At 41.6% G+C, this 17985-nt stretch overlaps 1 protein-coding gene across 2 annotated transcripts in view; it reads right to left on the reverse strand.

The window, feature by feature from the left end:
• LRPPRC (leucine rich pentatricopeptide repeat containing) overlaps positions 1-10622 on the reverse strand; it is a 100399-nt gene extending 89777 nt beyond the window's left edge. For both annotated transcript variants that reach the window (XM_068158859.1, XM_068158858.1), the window contains exon 1: positions 10489-10622. In XM_068158859.1, the coding sequence (XP_068014960.1) occupies positions 10489-10598 (110 nt within the window). In that variant the 5' untranslated portion in view covers positions 10599-10622. The remainder of the gene's footprint in view (positions 1-10488) is intronic.
• Between the last annotated feature and the right edge of the window lie 7363 nt (positions 10623-17985).

Raw genomic sequence — 17985 nt, forward strand, 5'->3', positions numbered from 1 at the left:
CGTCCATAACCGTATTCCAGTCGTGAGAGCTGGCTCTGAAACTGTGACAAGATCATAGGCCTGTAACTGTCCCCAGATTTCTAGTTCCCTTGCTACTTCATCTCCTCTCCTTCAGGCTCAGTTCTGCCGCCTTCCCAGTCATTCCTTTGGGATAGCTTGCATTATATTCAGACCCCTCTGTGAGCTTAACTCACGAACCTAGCACAATACTGATCTGGCCACTTCTATACAAAAAACCCAATAAAAACCAATTACTACTCCACGAGATTAGAACAGAAACATCTCCCAGACATACAAAACCCACCAGAATGAAACACACAAAAAAGGAGTAGAAATAGGTGGCTAAAAGCAGAGGAACTGGGTGGGGAGAAAGAAACAGAAACAACACTTCTGACAGTGAGCAGCTACTCAGACGATCACTTGGAAACACTTTTGTTTGTTACAGTAATGCCATCTCTCACTTAGAAGTATTTCTGAGGGTGCCATTTATTCCCGATTCTTTCATTCCTTCTCCTCTTCTCCTTCTCCCTCATAATATAGCCAGAGAAGGTACTTTCCATAAAACAGAAATCTTTAGGCTAACTAGAGTGAAATCCAGTAGCAGGTCAAGAAAAACGATTAAACTACTAAAGCTGAAGTCCTATTGGGTGTAATAATCAAATGAGGTGTCCACAACTTAAACTCTTTCATAACACATAAATAGCAATGTTCAACTAAAAAAGCATAAAGATTGCAAATTCTTTATTTTTTATTAAAGATATAGATATGAAAATACAAGATATTAGCCACTCATCAAAAAAATCTACTTGAAAGCTTTTCAGACTACTTCAAGTCAGGTTGGAAAAAATGCTTTGGAAGCAAGCTTTTGTAATACAGAAATTCATACTTTGATTTCCAATATCAAAGTGACCAAAATGTCTGTACTTCAGATTATGATGTCTTTTTCTATTACAACCTGTTGTTATTCTGTTGTTTTGAAGTATTTTGCAAGTTCCAGAATTAGACCTTATGCCACATAGCACACTTGTAACCACAAACTGATATCTACATTTCTTAGCTTAAATGCCAATCTGTTTTAAGAAAGCCATCAAACATTTTCAACTTCCATAGCTCCATCTGATTAAGTTTGAGGATAAAAACAGTATGTATGCTGGTTAGCAGTACGAGAGGATGCTAAACTTTCATTTGTTACTAACCTCTCCTTGCTTAGCATTCAGGATAATGCTGTTTAAGTTTAGAATATTATATTTTGCCAGTTGCACACTGTAAAATACTACACTCTTACATGAAGTAGTATTTTCATACACTTACTTAACCTTCTGAAAGATCAGCAGAAATGGGTATTTCTATTTACAACCCCCACACTCCCCAGATATTATCAAATTTGTTACTGGCATTTCTGTGAATTTATACTGATTAAAGGGATTTTATGAAATGGCAACATTAGAGTCTGAGTTTCAGCTTTAGACAGGGGAGAACAGTATGAAAGTACAGAATGACCTGAGGAATTCAAACTTCCACTGACCTCCACTTACATTACCATTATCAATCTGACATATGTCTAGCATCAAGACTCAGGTGTACACTTTTAGCATGATTTAAGGCACTGTGCAATACTAAGCCAATGCCATAGCAAATACTTGTTAAAAATGACAGTGGCTTTGAAAGCCTGGATGAAGTTGCAGGTATCCAGTGTCTTGAATCTGGTTCTTAGTACTACAAATCACCTAAGAACATAAAACTCAGGAAATGAGGGGGGAGAAGGAAAGAGTTCTAAGAGCTCATTACTATCAAAGATTAAAGAGCAGACCAGAAAGCTTAAAAAATAAATAATAATTTTTTTAAAAAATCAAACAAACAAATGAAGGGACACAGTACCAGGTTCGATTTCAGGCAATCAAGTGAAGGAGAGAAGAACATAACAGACTACAAACTTGCTGAAAATTGATACTAATAGCACAACCTTCATATGACACAGAAAAAGCAGCTCACAAGATGCAGCAGTTACCAATGCATGAGGCACCTTCCCATTCTTTAATTTTTAAAAATTGAGAAAGAACTCATAATTAAGATTAATAAAAGAAGGAAAAGCTAAGTTAAAAATCAAGAAGGCCATGTCTGCAGTCAGGAAGTAACAAAACTGCAGCAAGCCTTTTAAATACTATAAAGATTATTTTGGAAAACATGTACTTCTTCAAATGGAAAAAAATTACGGATCCTAAACTGTTCAGCTTTCAAACAATGTTAACTGCAACTGTACGACGCTGGTGAGAGCAGGAAAGAACAACCTAAGCAAATCCTGGAAACTTTAAGAAACATTATATTTAAGACACACTAATGGACCTTACTCAACCTCCAGTCCTTTGGAATTACCTTCAAAAATTTATGAAAGCTTTTGGAAAAAAAAAATCACTAAAAAATACGAACTTTGTATGTGACAGGACAATGTAGGTGACAGCCTCATAGGCAAAACAGGGAGATACAATGTACTTTAGTTACAAAAATATGGGTGCAGTAGTTGTTAAAAAACCCAAAAAACTACATTAAAATGTGCTGATCAGGGTTTGTTACAAAGTCAGGCATGTATTTTGTGGCACTCTAAATTAAGCTCTCTCTTGACCCAACTGGGACAGGACTGGCATAACTCATGCCCATTCAATAATCTCAATACCAATTTGGGTGAGAGAACAGTTAATAAACTTACACAATTTGTATACAACACCATAGGGGCAGCAAACTCTAAGGAGAGCCCCAGGCTTCAGAGTTATCTTGATTACTAGATGCAACAGTCTGGCATCAACAGAAAGGAAATTCAATACAGACCAAAGAAAGCTGTATGTCTTGGACCAAAAAAATCCAACAAAACAAAGCAAACAAACATGAAAACATAAGATGGTGTACGGTTGACTAGATAACAGTACAGCCAAAAATGTACTGAAAGTGAGCCACTGATATACATGAAACATCAGGGAGCAATGGAGAAAAATGCTTCAAGTTCTTACAACTGTAACATAGGTAAAATACAGAGAGAATTATTCTGTTTATCATGTTGTGTTTAGTCAGAAAAAAACCCATTCACAGGTAAGTTTGTACTCATCTATCCCATCCTACAATTCAAGCTGAGAAGCAACTGTACCTAACCATCAGCCATCACAGTGGTAACAGTAAACTGTTGTAATATTTACCTGCAATGAAATATTAGAACAGAATACTTGGACAGTTAAACCTTCTAATTTGGAAGTTTTTAAAGTAAGATTAAGAGGGGGGAAAAACACAACAAACAATGAAAAAAACAAGCAAACAACCCCCCTCCCCAAACCCAAACAAAATACCAGCCACCCAAACAACCACCAAAAACTGTAATGCATGACCTTGATATTTCTGATCAAGCCTCAGAGCTAAATGTTGGATTATACAGTCTTGTGCTTTAGCTGTATTTTTTCATTTATTCTAATTAATTTTGTTTAGAATTGAATGCTGTGCTACACCAAAAAATGCATCCTTTTCCAAGGGCTGTAACAAGTGCCAAGTATTTTTCATCAATTACCTTCAAACAGCATATTAAGATTGTTTCCATGTGAAACCCTACATTTGCAAGCACATGAAGCTGCACCATGAAGTTCAGATCTGTTTGAAATAGCAATCTCATTCTTCACCAGCATGTGTAGTTTACTACACTTCAGAATTTCCTACCTACCCTATCCTATTCAAAAGGATATATGAAGCCCTATAGTGACCTCACTTCTACTCCCACAATCAAAAGACTAGAAGTAGCTTTCCTGAGCCTTTACATAACTGTAGCTTTACACCATTTTCAGCTTTGTTTCTACAACTGTGAGGACTGAAGAGGTAGACCTGGCTTACACAGGAAAGGTCAATCCACTGTAGTCTTGTAATCCCAACACACAACCAGTCCCTATTTAGTGGCAACTCTTCACTTCTAATTTAGCTTAGAACATTTGAGAAGTATTTGGACGGTTTAGTGAGTATCTCAGTACAGTTCCAACATACTTACACATTTTCTGTATTTCCAGAGCAGTGCTTTTAATTTTCCTGCTGGAGCACATCTTACACACCAGCCTAAGTAACAAACGTCCCTCTTTCCCACAACTCACAAAGTAGGTAGCTCCACTGCTCTCTCTGGCAGCAGGAGAAAGTTTACTTTCTGTAGAACTTAACCAATTCCAACATGAAAACAAACAAATAAACAGAAAACCAAACCAACCAACCACCATGGATATTTGCCTCCTTTTACTGAAGCCACACTGAAGACAGCTGCTACGCTTTTTCTAAGAAAAGTACTAAGTATTTCATACTACAAGAAATAGTTTTCAATAGATAAGCCATGCTCAAAGTTGAACAATGGTAAACTTAAGAGCTGAAGTTCATTACTGTACATAAAATCAATACAGACTTAGCACAAGTTAAACTTACTAAGTAGAAGACTAAATATACCACTTCTGAACACTCAGCGTGATTTACATGACTGCTAAAAGGGGGACACCTAGTCAGAGGTCTATTTCTCCTGACTTAGCTATAGTCACCTTCAAAAAAGGACCACAACAGTCAGGCCAGTGTATCCTTGTTTCAATGAGAGTAAGATCCTACAAGAGAGCAAATGCTATGGGTTGGGTTTTGGATAGATTGGAAACCTTAAGTTTCTTGGAGAAGGTCTAAAAACTCTGCCTAAATCATTTGCAAGAAGCAAAGCAGAAGAACTTTGGTTTTGTGCTGTTTCTTAGGAAGTCTCAAGATATTTTACATCAGTAAAACACAAGTGAACAATAGGGCAGCTTGTGAAACTATACTAGAACAAAGTATCGCTTCAGTACTACAAAAAGCAAATCTCCTCAATGTCACATCTACATTTAAAGCACATTAACTCTATCATTTTGCTAACATAATAAAGCATTCTTATCTACATTTTTGTCCACCAGTAATGGATTGCTGAGTAGGATGGTGAATTGCCAAGTTTATGACTTCCACCACCCCTGTATCTGAAGCAAGATTCTTTAAAAGTGTATTATTACTCCCATCATCAAGTCTTTACAATGTATTAGAAGTTACATTGTATTAGAAATGCTGTGTCCAGCAGGAGTAGGGAGGTGATTGTCGTCTTGTACTCAGCTCTGTTGAGGCCACATCTCTATGTATAATGTTCCTCAATACAAGAGATGTTGAGGCTCTGGAGTGAGTGCAGAGGAGGGCAACTAAGCTGGTGATGGGCTTGGAGAATAAATCTTACGAAGAGCAACTGGAGGAGCTAGGGCTGTTTAGTTTGAGAAAAAGGAGGCTCAGACCTCATTGTTGTCTACAACTACCTGAAAGGATGTTGTAGAGAGGCTGGTGCTGGTCTCTTCTCACAGGTAATTAGTGATAGAACAAGAGGGAACAGCCTCAAGCTGCAACTGATCAGGTTTAGACTGGACATTAGGAAAAAAATTTCATAGGAAGAGTGGTCAGGCATTGGCTGTCCAGGAAGGTGGTTGAGTCACCAGCCCTGGATGTGTGTAAAGGTAGGTTGTTTGGATGTGGTGCTTGGGGATATGGTTTAGGGGTGAACCTTGTGGAGTAGTGTTATCAGTTGAACTTGGTGATTCCAAGGGTCTGTTCCAACCTGAACATTTCTGTGATTCTGTGACAACTTGAAAAGCATTGCATATGGCACTCCCTTACTAACCCCATCAGGAAACACTCCTCTGAACAGAACACAGATCCTGTTAAAAGCAGGTTTCTCTACATCACAATATGTTGTTTTGAGAGATGCTCTTTGCTTTACAGTCCTGAAAAACCTACATTTAAACTCACAGATGAGAATCTCACACTGTAGATGTGAGAGCAAAGCCAAAGATATTTTGGAAGACCTGCATGCAGAGATTCCACTTGATTTACTTCCCCAGCTACGCTTTCATGATCTGTGCCTAAGAAGCCTTGATGTTCCCCTTCTCTCAGAACAGATATGGTGTTAGCTACAGAACAGTACCCCAGCACACACACATCCTGCAGTACAGTTCACCAATACAGCTTCAATTATCCAATATTAAACAGTCACCACATAGCGTTCCTCTCTTCTTCTTTTGCTCCTGATCCCACCCTCCTATAGTTATCAGATCCTTAACTGATCCAACAAAACCTTTCCATCTATCAGAAAATGCTTTCTTTACCTCCAAGCAAATGAAACCACGTCCAAGGAACACCCTGATTTATAGCAGGACAAATTTGCCATCAGTGGAAGGGGGGGTCAGTATGAGAAGAATAGAGCAATACCCTTCCTCCCAACCCTAGCTTTCCCACAGCAGCATGACATAACATCAAACTGTAACATAATCACCTACAATATGCAGAATAAAGTCCCCAAAAGATATTATGATGTTAATTCAAAATCTTTTCTGAACATTCATCACTTGAGAGGCCTGTAAAAGCATTCTTGTCAGCAAAAAGTTCCAGCAAATAATCTGTACTATATAAATTAGCACAGTGTTCAATTTGCTGTTGTAGATCTGAAGTTTGCTGTACTGGTCTGTCATCTTCCTATGACTGCATGACATGAGAGGAATAACATAGAGCTCATTAAATTCCACATCACACAGTAGAGGTGCATTGCACAGTAGAGGGGAAATAGAATTCACATTGCATAGTAGAGGGACACAGTAAATTTGCTTTAGATCCAATTTGCTGTGAAATGCTTCTGAACCAGCCAATGAAGTGAGATACCCATCTACTGTCCTAACCCATTTTGGGAAGATGTTTACATTAAACTTTAGAGAAATACAATGCTTCAATAAAAATCTCCTATTGAAAGTGAACAGTTGCTTTTACACATCTCTGAAAGCCATAACACATATGCAATTTTTCTGTAACTACTATTGCAGTGAAAGTTGCAAATATGCCTCTGAACTAACTGTATTATGTCCAATGCTAAAAGGAACCATACCAAGCACATGTAAAATAGTCATTTCCCCAGTGCTCTTGCAAAACAGTAAAAGCATTTCTTGACACTTATTTACTCCCAAAACCCTGGAGTATTTCCCCCCAGTATTCAAATTAGAACTTTATCAACATTCTCTGAAATTTACTGCAGTGGACTGCACTCCACTCTCAAAATACCATCTTGAGACCTGAGAGCAAATCAAAGTTGTCCATATGTCACTCTAGTTCTTCAAGAGTGGTACATTTCCAGAAACTAAGCTTAGGTAGAAAAAACACTCAACAATTAATAGTTAAGGTAAAAAAATTGCATGAGATCACATGCTTATTACTGCAGTTCATAAATATTACATTCATGTTATACTTTGGTCCTAGAGCATCACTTCTGCACTTGGATACCTAAACACAAACAGTAAAGTGACACTAAGACAGACTCTGGGTGAAAAATTATTTAGGAATTATATTACTGGACAGAAAGAATGCACAAATTTAGGCGTGCTGCTCAGTCTCAGTAAGTCACAGTTTAGACCAAAACCTAAAAGCTACAAAACAAATACCACAGCTCTTTCCTGTTCTCTACCAAGTACCTCTCACACAGAATCACAGAATGGTTTGGGTTTGGAAGTGACCTCAAAGATCACGGAGTTAACTAAACCTAGCCTAGGGTTTCAGCATGATATCCCATGTATGATCCTACTTATACTTCAAAAATTATAAGAGAGTATAATTTAATGAAAAAAAACCCAACACATCATTTGTGAGGAATAAAACCACAATCAAAAAACCAAGCCCCAGCTGTCAAGAGTCAAATTATTATCACATAAAGCACTTCTGGAAAGAAATTGAGAAATGCAGTTATAAGGGGAAAAAAAGGCAGTTAGTTAGTCTTTCAAGAAGTCATACATGAATTACAGTGAATGTAACTCCTCACAACAAACTCACTTAGGAAATTGAGCTGCCAGTTGAGAAAAACTAAAATCAGCTCAATTACCATAAAGCAGAAAAAATTATTCAGGATTTTCAGCTAACTAAACTTGCAGCTCTGCTGGCAACTGGTGTTTTCCTGGTCCTTCCTGCATAGGTCTACTGCATCTGTCACAAATTTGGCATTTAACAATCTCTTACACTTTAACCATGGCAGTCTGGTGAAGTCCCTGCTGGCTAGAAAAGGGGAAACATAACCTCCATCTTCAAAAAGGGAAAAAATGAAGACTCCAGAAATTGTAAGCCTGCTAGCCTCACCTCTGTGCCTGGTAAGATCACGGAGCAGATCTTCCTGAAGACTTTGCTAAGGCACACAGAAAACAAAGAAGAGGGAAGTGATGGTAACCAACACGACTTCACCAAAGGCAAATCACGCCTGACAAGGTTGGTAGCTTTCTATGACAGAGTTATAGCACCAGTGGTTAAGGGAAGAGCAACTAACGTAATTTATGTGAACTTGTGTAAAGCATTTGACGCTCTCCTGCACGACATCCTGGTCACCAAACTGGAAAAGGGTCCACCCACTTGAATGGTGGGCCACTCATGGTGGACCATTCGCTACACAAGGAATTGGCTAGACAGCCACACGCAGAGACCTGCAGTCAACAGCTTCATGTCCAAATGGAGGCCAGTGACAAGTGGTGTCGCTCAAGGGTCAGTACTACTTGGACTGGCTTGAGAGGCAGGCCCAAGCCAACCTCCTGAAGTTCAACAAGACCAAGCACAAGGTCTGTGAGTGACCTTGTCTACTGGAAGGTGTCCCTAACCCTGGAAGAAGGTTGGAACTAGATGATCTTTAAGGACCCTTCCAATCTAAAGCATTCTATGAATCTATGAACCACTGAAACCAGCAGAAAACTATTGTTTTTTTAAGTAAGATTTTGGTCAGGCATCCAAACAAAATCAGCTTGCAATAGGACTGATAAGCACTAAAGATAGTGCAAGCAGCAATGACTTCAGTATTTTACTAGTGGGACTTCCCTCTAGTTCTCTGACTCTTCTGTTTCTATCCCTGTCTCCCAAACCAGTTCTGGAAACTCACCAAGTCCTCTGCTGAACATATTTATCTACCAAGGCAAAAAACTACTCTGGTTTTCTACCAGGAACTAAGTTAACATTGACTCAGAGGGAGCACCAAGGCTGTAACAAGGAACAGGAAAGACAAAACAGAGCTGTCTCCCTTTAGTAGCACTACACTGTTAAGTCAGCTCATAAAATTTGGTCTGTACATTTAATACTTTTATATGCTAAAATTTCATGCCAAAAGTTGTCTATACCATTCTTTGGTCATTTAATAAAAGTAGTTATGAATGCTAACTAATGCTGCATGTGAATACTTTTTTTCAGATAATAATGCTGTGTTTCCATATTCAGAGCTTATGGCAACATTAGCTGCTATCTGAATAATGTGTGAGGTGACACTTCCACACACCAGGAGCATCATATCCTCTTCTCGCACTGGATCTTCAGTAGGTTTTACAATGGAAAAACCCAGCAAATGGACATACCCTTAGAGAAAATGGATGCAAACATCTATTTAGCTAGGCACTTATATTTACAAATTACTTACAATTAATTATTTTTACACAATTTTTTTACTTAACAACTGTACTGTAATTGCAGCAAGTAATTTGAAATACATTGAAGTTAAGCATCTCAATCTATTCCCAACTCCCTCTTTTAAAATTTAGAAATTGAGCATGGCAAACAACAAAAATCTCATCTCATTGAGACTCAGAAGCCATAAACAAACCTTTGTCACATTCACAAGCAGTCTGAGAACTAGCTGACAATTAAGTAACCTTCAGTGTTAAAAAAAATTTGCTCTCATCTTTATGTAGTTGTAACAGCCTACTCACTATGGGTAACACAATACAATACATACCAAACTCTGACAAAGTTATCACCTGCAGGGCACCAACTATGTGCTAGTGATTAAAACAACGATTAGGATGCACATAGGTGGCCTGAGTTTTCCACCCCACCTGTATGACAGAAGATAGGGAATCAAAGGAAAGGAATTAACTCTATTTCTTCCTCGTGGTAACAAACCCAGCGGAGTCTGACCTGCAGAGGAAGAAGCCCACATTCCAACTGTGAGCCCACGTGGCCACACTCAATCACTGCTCGTCTGTGCCCGATCTCTCCATTTTTAACTTGACTCCCCCTCTACACAGCCTGTCCCACTCTAACAGTGTCCTCCGAAAGCCTAAGCCTCTTGTTCTTCACAGAGGCAAGGACCCTGCTTTTGTTTGAGCCCAAAGAAGATACTGCTGCGGAAGAAGCAAATTCACCCTCGCCAACGCAGACGGAGGGAAACGAGGCTCCTCCGCGGCCTTTGACCCCGAGGTAACCCTACTGCACACAGGCGGCGGGAAGCCGCCAGGCCGGGCCTCAGGCCTCCCAGCACCATGCCAGGGGATTGGCAAAATATGGGCCAACGGCTGCGGGGCTACGGCCCCGAGCACACGAGATGGCCCAGCCGGCAATGCCCTTGGTCAAGAGGACTCCGCCAGCCCCGCCGCGTCTCGCGCCGCCCCATCGGCCAGTCCACAGCCCCGCAGCGTAAGGTCTCACCTGGCGAGCGGCGGCGGGCGGGCGATCACGGCCGCAGGCGAGCGGAGAAGGGAGAGGAGGCGTGGGCATAGCGCCCGCAGACGCCCGGCGGAACTCAGCAGCGCAGCCATGACCGCCACACGCGCCGGACGCGAAAGAGCACGTGACCCGAACGCCACAGTACTGCGCAGGCGCACCAGGGGGCAAAGGGACGGTAGGCGCCGGCGCTCCGCCTCCGCCGGGCCACGTGATGGGAGGAACCATTCTTCATGGGGGGAGCACGGTCTGGTCTGCTCTTGAAAGGGGCTTTCTCAAGCTGCAGCTTGCTTCTAACTCTCACTTTATGCCACTGATGTGACGTTCCACGTAAAGTCGACGGCGCAGACCCAACCTCTGATTGGGTGGATCGGTAGCCAATCTGGAGCCGCTTTCAGCGGAAGGCGGTTAGAGCAGTGCTGTTAGTCGGGAGCGGGGGAAAGCGTGGGCTTGGCGCGTTTCCCGGAGGCGGAAGGGAACAGGTAGCAGCTCTGCCGGCAGGCTCTCCCGGGAGTGGGTCACTGATGTGTGCGCTGTCCCTGCAGCTCTGCAGCTAGGTGATGTTTGGCCTGCGAGGGTCTTGCAAGTGGGTGGCACCCGCTTGTCCTTGCCTGCAGAAGGCAGTGACGGGGGCAATGGGGCGTGCGGCCCAGGGGGTCCCGGCGTTCTGCGGCCCGGCGCTGACGATGAAGGCGACGGCCCCGAGGGAGAAGCGTGGCTCCCGGGGGCTTCTGCTCTCGGTGGTGGTGGCGGGATGGAACCGTCATTCACTGTGCCTTACTTCATACGCTGCTAAGAACACGGGAGGTAGCGTGCAAATGCGAATAAATCCCTCAGCTTCCTCTGTCGAGAGTAAGGAAAACTCCGTCGTAGGGGGTCATCCGTGTTGCTCCCAGAAAGCAGTTCTTGCACGATTGGGAAAGCCACTCGTGACGCTGCCATCAGCCTTTACGTGGTTACAGAGGCGTCTGAAATGTTGTCATCCCCTGCTTCCTTCTGGGAACGAACCGAGAGTGAGGGGCAGATGGACGAACTCTAGTAAAAAACGTTTTAACTGTAAATATTTATCAATATGCTGTTTACACTGACACTTGATTTTGGCATGCAAGTTAACCTGGTTCCTATGGCATAATTATGAAGTGTTAATTAGATAGTTACTTCACAGTATCACTGTATATTAGAGGTTGGAAGGGACCTCAAGAGATTATCGGGTCCAACCCCCCTGCCAAAGCAGCATCACTTAGGGTAGTCAGAGAGGTTTTGAAAGTCTCCAGAGAAGGAGACTCCACAACCAGGGCACCCTGTTCCAGTGCTCTGTCACCCTCACTGTAAAGAAGTTTCTCCTCAGGATGAGGTGAAATCTTCTATGTTCAAGTTTGAACCCATTGTTCCTTGTCTTATTACTGTGCACCACTGAAAATCACTTGGCCCTATCCACACCCACCCCTCAGATATTTTTACACGTTGATGAGATCCCCTCTCGGTCTTCTCAAGGCTAAACATCCCCAGGCATCTCAGTTTCTCTTAATGGAGGAGGTGCTCAAGTCCTCTAATCATCCTTTTGGCTCTCTATTGGATTCTCTCCAGCAGGTCCCTGTCTCTCTTGAGCTGGGGAGCCTGAAACTGGACACAGCTGTGGTCTTACGAGGGCAGAGTGGAGAGACAGAAGAACTTCCCTAGACCTGCTGGACACATCCTTCTTGATGCATCCCAGGATACAAGTGCATGTTTTCACACAAAAATCATGTAATTATGTTTGCCATGAATTGTAAATTATTCTGGGGCAGATTGCTTTTTATCAAAGCTATTAGTCAGCCATTCCTGATAATGCTGTACTTGGAAAATCTTGAGAAGGCTCTTGGAAGGCTTGGCGATTTTTGTGGTTTATGAAAATAAAGTCTTCAGGACTTCTCATGGTCAAGCCATAAGGTGCAGCTAGTAGGATACTATCCATAATGTTACTGCTTATCAGGGCTTCTGCTGTATCACAGCATTAACAATATTTCATGGAATACAGCATTCAGTCTTGATGAAGAAGGCCATGATTAATGTATTTTTTTTTTAACTCGCGTATAAACCTGGTAGCATACATGTTCATTATTGGGCTGGCTTAGTTATGTGCTTACTAAGCTTCACTATGAAGTAGTGCTCCTTGGACCTCACTCTAATAACACAGTTTAAGAACCTCTACAGTGCTTACAGTAAGGACCAAAACTGACAAAGCTAATGACTGGAAGAATAAGAGAGGATAATAGGACAATAGTTCTGGGCCCCTCAGTTTAGGAAGGATGTTGACTTGCTGGAGCGAGTCCAGAGAAGGGCAATGAAGTTGGTGAGAGGTTTGGAACACAAGCCCTATGAGGAGAGGCTGAGGGAGCTGGGGTTGCATAGCCTGGAGAAGAGGAGACTCAGGGGTGACCTTATTGCTCTCTACAACTACCTGAAGGGAAGTTGTAGACAGGCGGATGTTGGTCTCTTCTCCCAGGTAGCCAGTACCAGAACAAGAGGCCACAGTCTCAGGCTGTACCAGGGGAGGTTTAGGTTGGATGTTAGGAAGAAGTTCTATACAGAGAGAGTGATTGCCCATTGGAATAGGCTGCCTGGGGAGGTGGTGGAGTCACCATCATTGGAGGTGTTCAGGAAGAGACTTGACAGGGTGCTTGGTGCCATGGGTTAGTTGTTTAGGTGGGTTGGATTGGTTGATGGGTTGGATGCGATGATCTTGAAGGTCTCTTCCAACCTGGTCTATTCTATGTATTCTAACAATCATCAGCATAATAAATAGTAGGTTCTTGTTGCAGAGACTTCATTGCTACTGAATCAGTAAAGAACAGTTTTAAGTGTTTAGAAGGAGAAGAGTGTGACAGGTGCTGACCAGGAATTCCCCCAAAGGACAGCAAAAGTGCCAAGCTTTCACAATTCAGTCAGTGGATAACAGAATCTGAAATGACGAGCTGCTCAAAGAGGAACTGTCCTTTCACTGTCATGTGAGAGGTTGTAGGTATTACAATGCTGTAGAGATACAGAGCTATGTGCTTGGTGTGAAAAAGCAAGGACATCTTGAGGAATTAATTAAAAATGTGCTGTAGCTGAAACCCTAGACACGAAATTATGTTCACTGAAGTTCTCTGAATGGATGAGTCTAGGTCACATCAAGATCTGAAAAAAAAATTGATCAGTAAAATGAAACAGTGTTTAGATAAGACTCTTAGTTCTCTGGATGAGGAAAACAAGTTGTGTATTAGATATGTTATTCATACAGAAAAATTACCGATGCTTGTATATGAAAGTCTAGCACCATAGGATGGTGTCATCTGTAGTAGCTAAGAAACAGGTTTGTTTGTGTCACCAAGAAAAGAAAGAAATTAATAGAAAAGTTCAGACAACCAAAAGAAATCCTTTCCTGGCTTATCCTTTCTCTAAAGAGACCACATCCTCCAAGATTCTTGGCCTGATTCTCCTGGCCTAGAGAATTTATTCCCATTGTTAATAATTCCCAAAGACTATCCTGGGGATAATAATTGATTAATGCCAGGTTATGTTCTGGGGCCCTGGAACTGTCTCTCTAGTATTGAATTCCCGTTCTCTATGTTTTCAGCCTGTGCAAGACAATTACCTGGCATAGTCTGAGGAACTGGCATTAGGTTGGGACTGTTGCTGGCAGGGGGTTTGGTGATGGGCTGGCTGTCCTGGAGAGTGGGAGGATTTTAAAACAAGAACTCTGATCAAACTCTTCTGGTCCACTTGAAGTCCCCAGAATGGTTCTGGTTATTTCAAGTGGCCATTGACTACATGCATGCTACTTCTCTTGGAACTTAGAAATTCTGATACGGTTTCTGCTAATTTCATTGAGCATTTATCATAAGCACTTCTTAATATTATCTTAAAGCCTAATTGAAGTGTGATTATATAAATTTCCAAAGCATGACTGAAAGCAGCATGCAGGAACTAGAGCTTTCTTTGCTCACTTGCATGTACAAGATGCTTTAAAAAGTAGCTTATGCCACAGCTTGACTTTGGAAAATCTGGAAATCCAAAGTGAAAATTGAACTATAAATGTATCAGCAGAATCTGAGCAGTAAAAACCTTTGGAGTGAATGTTCCCAGTTTTGTCAAAATGCCTTTGCAACCGTGGAGGAAATGTAAGAAGACACGCAGAAGAGGATCGGTGTTGGCCCAGGAGTGCTGCCTTTAGGCAGTTTGGATGTGGTTGCAGTGTGTCAGAGGGGAAGATGATAAGAGGAATCACAGCTAATTTCATTTATCTCATATAAGAGGTTAATGAAATGTTAACCTTTGAAAAAGCCAAACGTGATCTGTGCTTGCCGGCTGCGTGGTGAGGTCTGGGTGACTTCCCTGGCTCCTTCAGGGGTCTCAGAGGTGCCCTCTACTGGCTTGAGCTGTCTGATTGAGTCATCAAATACCTTTTGGAAAGGTGGGGCTCATTTCCAAAGATTTCATGGCAGGAACTTTTAAGTTGGGTACAAAAAAATCTTGTAGTGTGTAGAGGAGACCTCTTGCTCCTAACATCCTTGAATACAGAATACAGAATTAATCAGGTTGGAAAAGACCTTTGAGATCATCAAGTCCAACCTATCACCCAACACCATCTAAGCAATGAAACCATGGCACTAAGTGCCCCATCCAGGCTATTTTGAAACACTTTCAGGGATAGTGGCTTCACTACCTCCCTGGGCAGCCCATTCCAATGGCCAATCTCTCTTTCTATGAAGAACTTTTTTCTAACATCCAGCCTAAACCTCCCCTGGTGCAGCTTGAGACTGTGTTCTCTTGTTCTGGTGCTGGGTGCCTGGGAGAAGAGACCAACCCCCACCTGGCTACAACCTCCCTTCAGGGAGTTGGAGACAGCAAGAAGGTCTCCCCTGAGCCTCCTCTTCTCCAGGCTAAGCAACCCCAGCTCCCTCAGCCTTTCCTCACAGGGCTGTGCTCCAAACCCCTCCCCAGCCTTGTTGCCCTTCTCTGGACACGTTCCAGCAACTCAACATCTTTCCTGAAGTGAGGGGCCCAGGACTGGACACAGGACTCAAGGTGTGGCCTAACCAGTGCTGAGTACAGGGGCAGAATGACTTCCCTGCTCCTGCTTATTCCTATTCCTGATACTTTTGCCAGTTCTTTCCCATTCCTTACATTAATGTCACCTTGCCTACAGGCAGTTCTGCAAATGGCACTGGGGCAGTAAGATGGGAACACTCATCCTCTCACCAAGGTCATGATCCAGTGAGGTACATGGTCTGTGGTCATGCAGTGGGGAGAAGCACCGTAGTTCCCAGCATTCCTCTTGGGAAACGGACTACCAGGAAGGTTTGCCATGGAGAGAATCATTTAGGGCATTTACCTGAGACTTTGGAGGAAGGTAGGCCTTGGAATTGAGAAGATAGTGAGATACATATTTGTATTGTTAATAAAAATACAGGGTTTATTTCTGATGTCTGAGTAAGGATAACCTTAGGTTTCAGACTTAAGGGATTCTGCTATGAAGACTATGCATTCTTAATACATCTTGAGGTAGTATGACAAAAAAACCAGAAAGTGTTCTTTCCCTATGGCTTGTTCTCCAAACCTGACTGAAAATGGTGGCTTAAGCCTTTGCCTCAAGAGATGCAATTGAGCCCAAAGCAGTAAAAGACAATGCTGAATGTGGCTCTCTGCATGTTTACGTGTAAATGTAGGTATAGATGTGGCTACATACACATATTCTTTTGTGACAGAAAGACCTCCCAATTCACACTCCCTGAGGTTTTTGTACACTGTTAATATCTCACTTCCATTTTGTTCTGAGAAGATAAAGTAGGATCAACTTAAAATACAAGATTGCCATTGCAAACCCTCGCATTTTTCTGTTAAATCTTTTAATGCTTCTCAGATCTTAGAAAGACACAGATTCCAGCTTTATTTACATTTAAAAAAAACCTCAAATTTTCAGGACATTGTATGAATTTTGGAATAAGAAACAAAACCAAAACCCTTTAAAAGAGTGGAGTTTAAGACAAGTTTGTGACTTTCAGAGCTTGAGTTGCATAATGATGGCAATAATTTCTTTTTTCTTCTCTGGTATTTCTTCCCTGATCCCAAATTACCTCCAACTTCTAGTACTTCAGTGTCATTCAGACCTTGTAATCTGGCTAGTGTTGCTTTACATACAGCAAGGCAGGTTTTCCATAAAGTATCTCAAGTTGTACATAAAATTCAAATCAACAAGTTTGTTGAGCTAGTCAGCTTTTTTTTTTTATTTCTTTTTTTGAGAGGATAAAAATGAAGTAAGAAGTTGAAGAGCTATAGAAGTGAGATGGAGGTGGTACAAATGATGTTATTCAAGAAGGAAAGTGGAGAGGGTGATAAAAGTGTAGTTTGACAGAAAGAAAGAAGAAATTTGTGAAATGTCAGTAACTCAATAACTCCTAATGGTGTTGACTGGATGCAGAAAGGATTGCTGTTCACCTCCCAGAAACAAGATGCAAGCAAGCACAGCTTACTTGCAAGAACACACTGTGCAGATACATGTATTTTTCCCATGGTATTTAAGGTTATATTTTGGTGCTTAGGATGCTTTTGGAGCTGTTTGTCTTTCAAGTATCAGTTGTTGCCCTGTCCCCACAACAAACAAAGCTCTCACCTATGCTGTAAGTTTACTTAAGTTAAAGCCATTCTCATAATCTGTGGAAGCCTGACTGTGTAGCTTTGATGGTGTGGCATATTATTTTACTTTGGTTTGGGTCTGGTAGGGCATTAAAATCAGACAGAGGTATTGAAACAGGAAAAAGCAGTAGCAGAAAAAGCATCAAAAAGCCATCTCAGGATTTTAGGCTAACATGTGAGAGTCTTACTGAAATTACAAATAAGGCAGCAAACCCAGGAACTGCAGAAAGATGGATAAGAGACAGTCTGAACTGAAAATTGCTGCTTGAGTGTCCTCCTGATTTCTATATGAAGCATGCTCAGGTTTCACGTAAGACAATTCCTTGCCAGTGGCAACTTAATCTCTAACAAAATGCTAATGTAATCCCTTGTTGCAGGTATAATTTAAAATGTTTCTGCAGGCAAAATTATGCCTTTGCTGTTGTTTGATCTCACCTAAAATCTTTGTTGAGCTCTTCTAGAGCTGTACTGCACTGCAACATAATTGTTTCCACTGAAGATGGAAAAAAAATGTAGCCCACTTTTCTCCTCAGCTCTGTTAATTTTGCAAGGCTGGTAGGAATTTTAAGAAGTAGTAGAGCCTTTATTTTTGTAACCAAGTCAGCAGATCTTATCCTGGCTATCTATAGGGAGTGATGGGTAAGAAGGTGCCTTTTTTATATATTTAATTTTCAGAGAATCACAATTTGAAAATGGTTGTGACATAACTGGGTCACATCTGAAATTTTTCTATAAGCTGCATAAAATGAGCAGTTCAGGTAGCTGCTTTTGTCAGAAGGTATATTCTTATAGCTGGAGTGAATCCTACAGTTGAAAGAGTTCCAC

This window comes from Melanerpes formicivorus, unplaced genomic scaffold, assembly GCF_026170545.1.
Source record: "Melanerpes formicivorus ecotype bairdi unplaced genomic scaffold, bMelFor1.0.p_v2 SCAF_43, whole genome shotgun sequence".
NCBI classification, from domain to species: domain Eukaryota; kingdom Metazoa; phylum Chordata; class Aves; order Piciformes; family Picidae; genus Melanerpes; species Melanerpes formicivorus.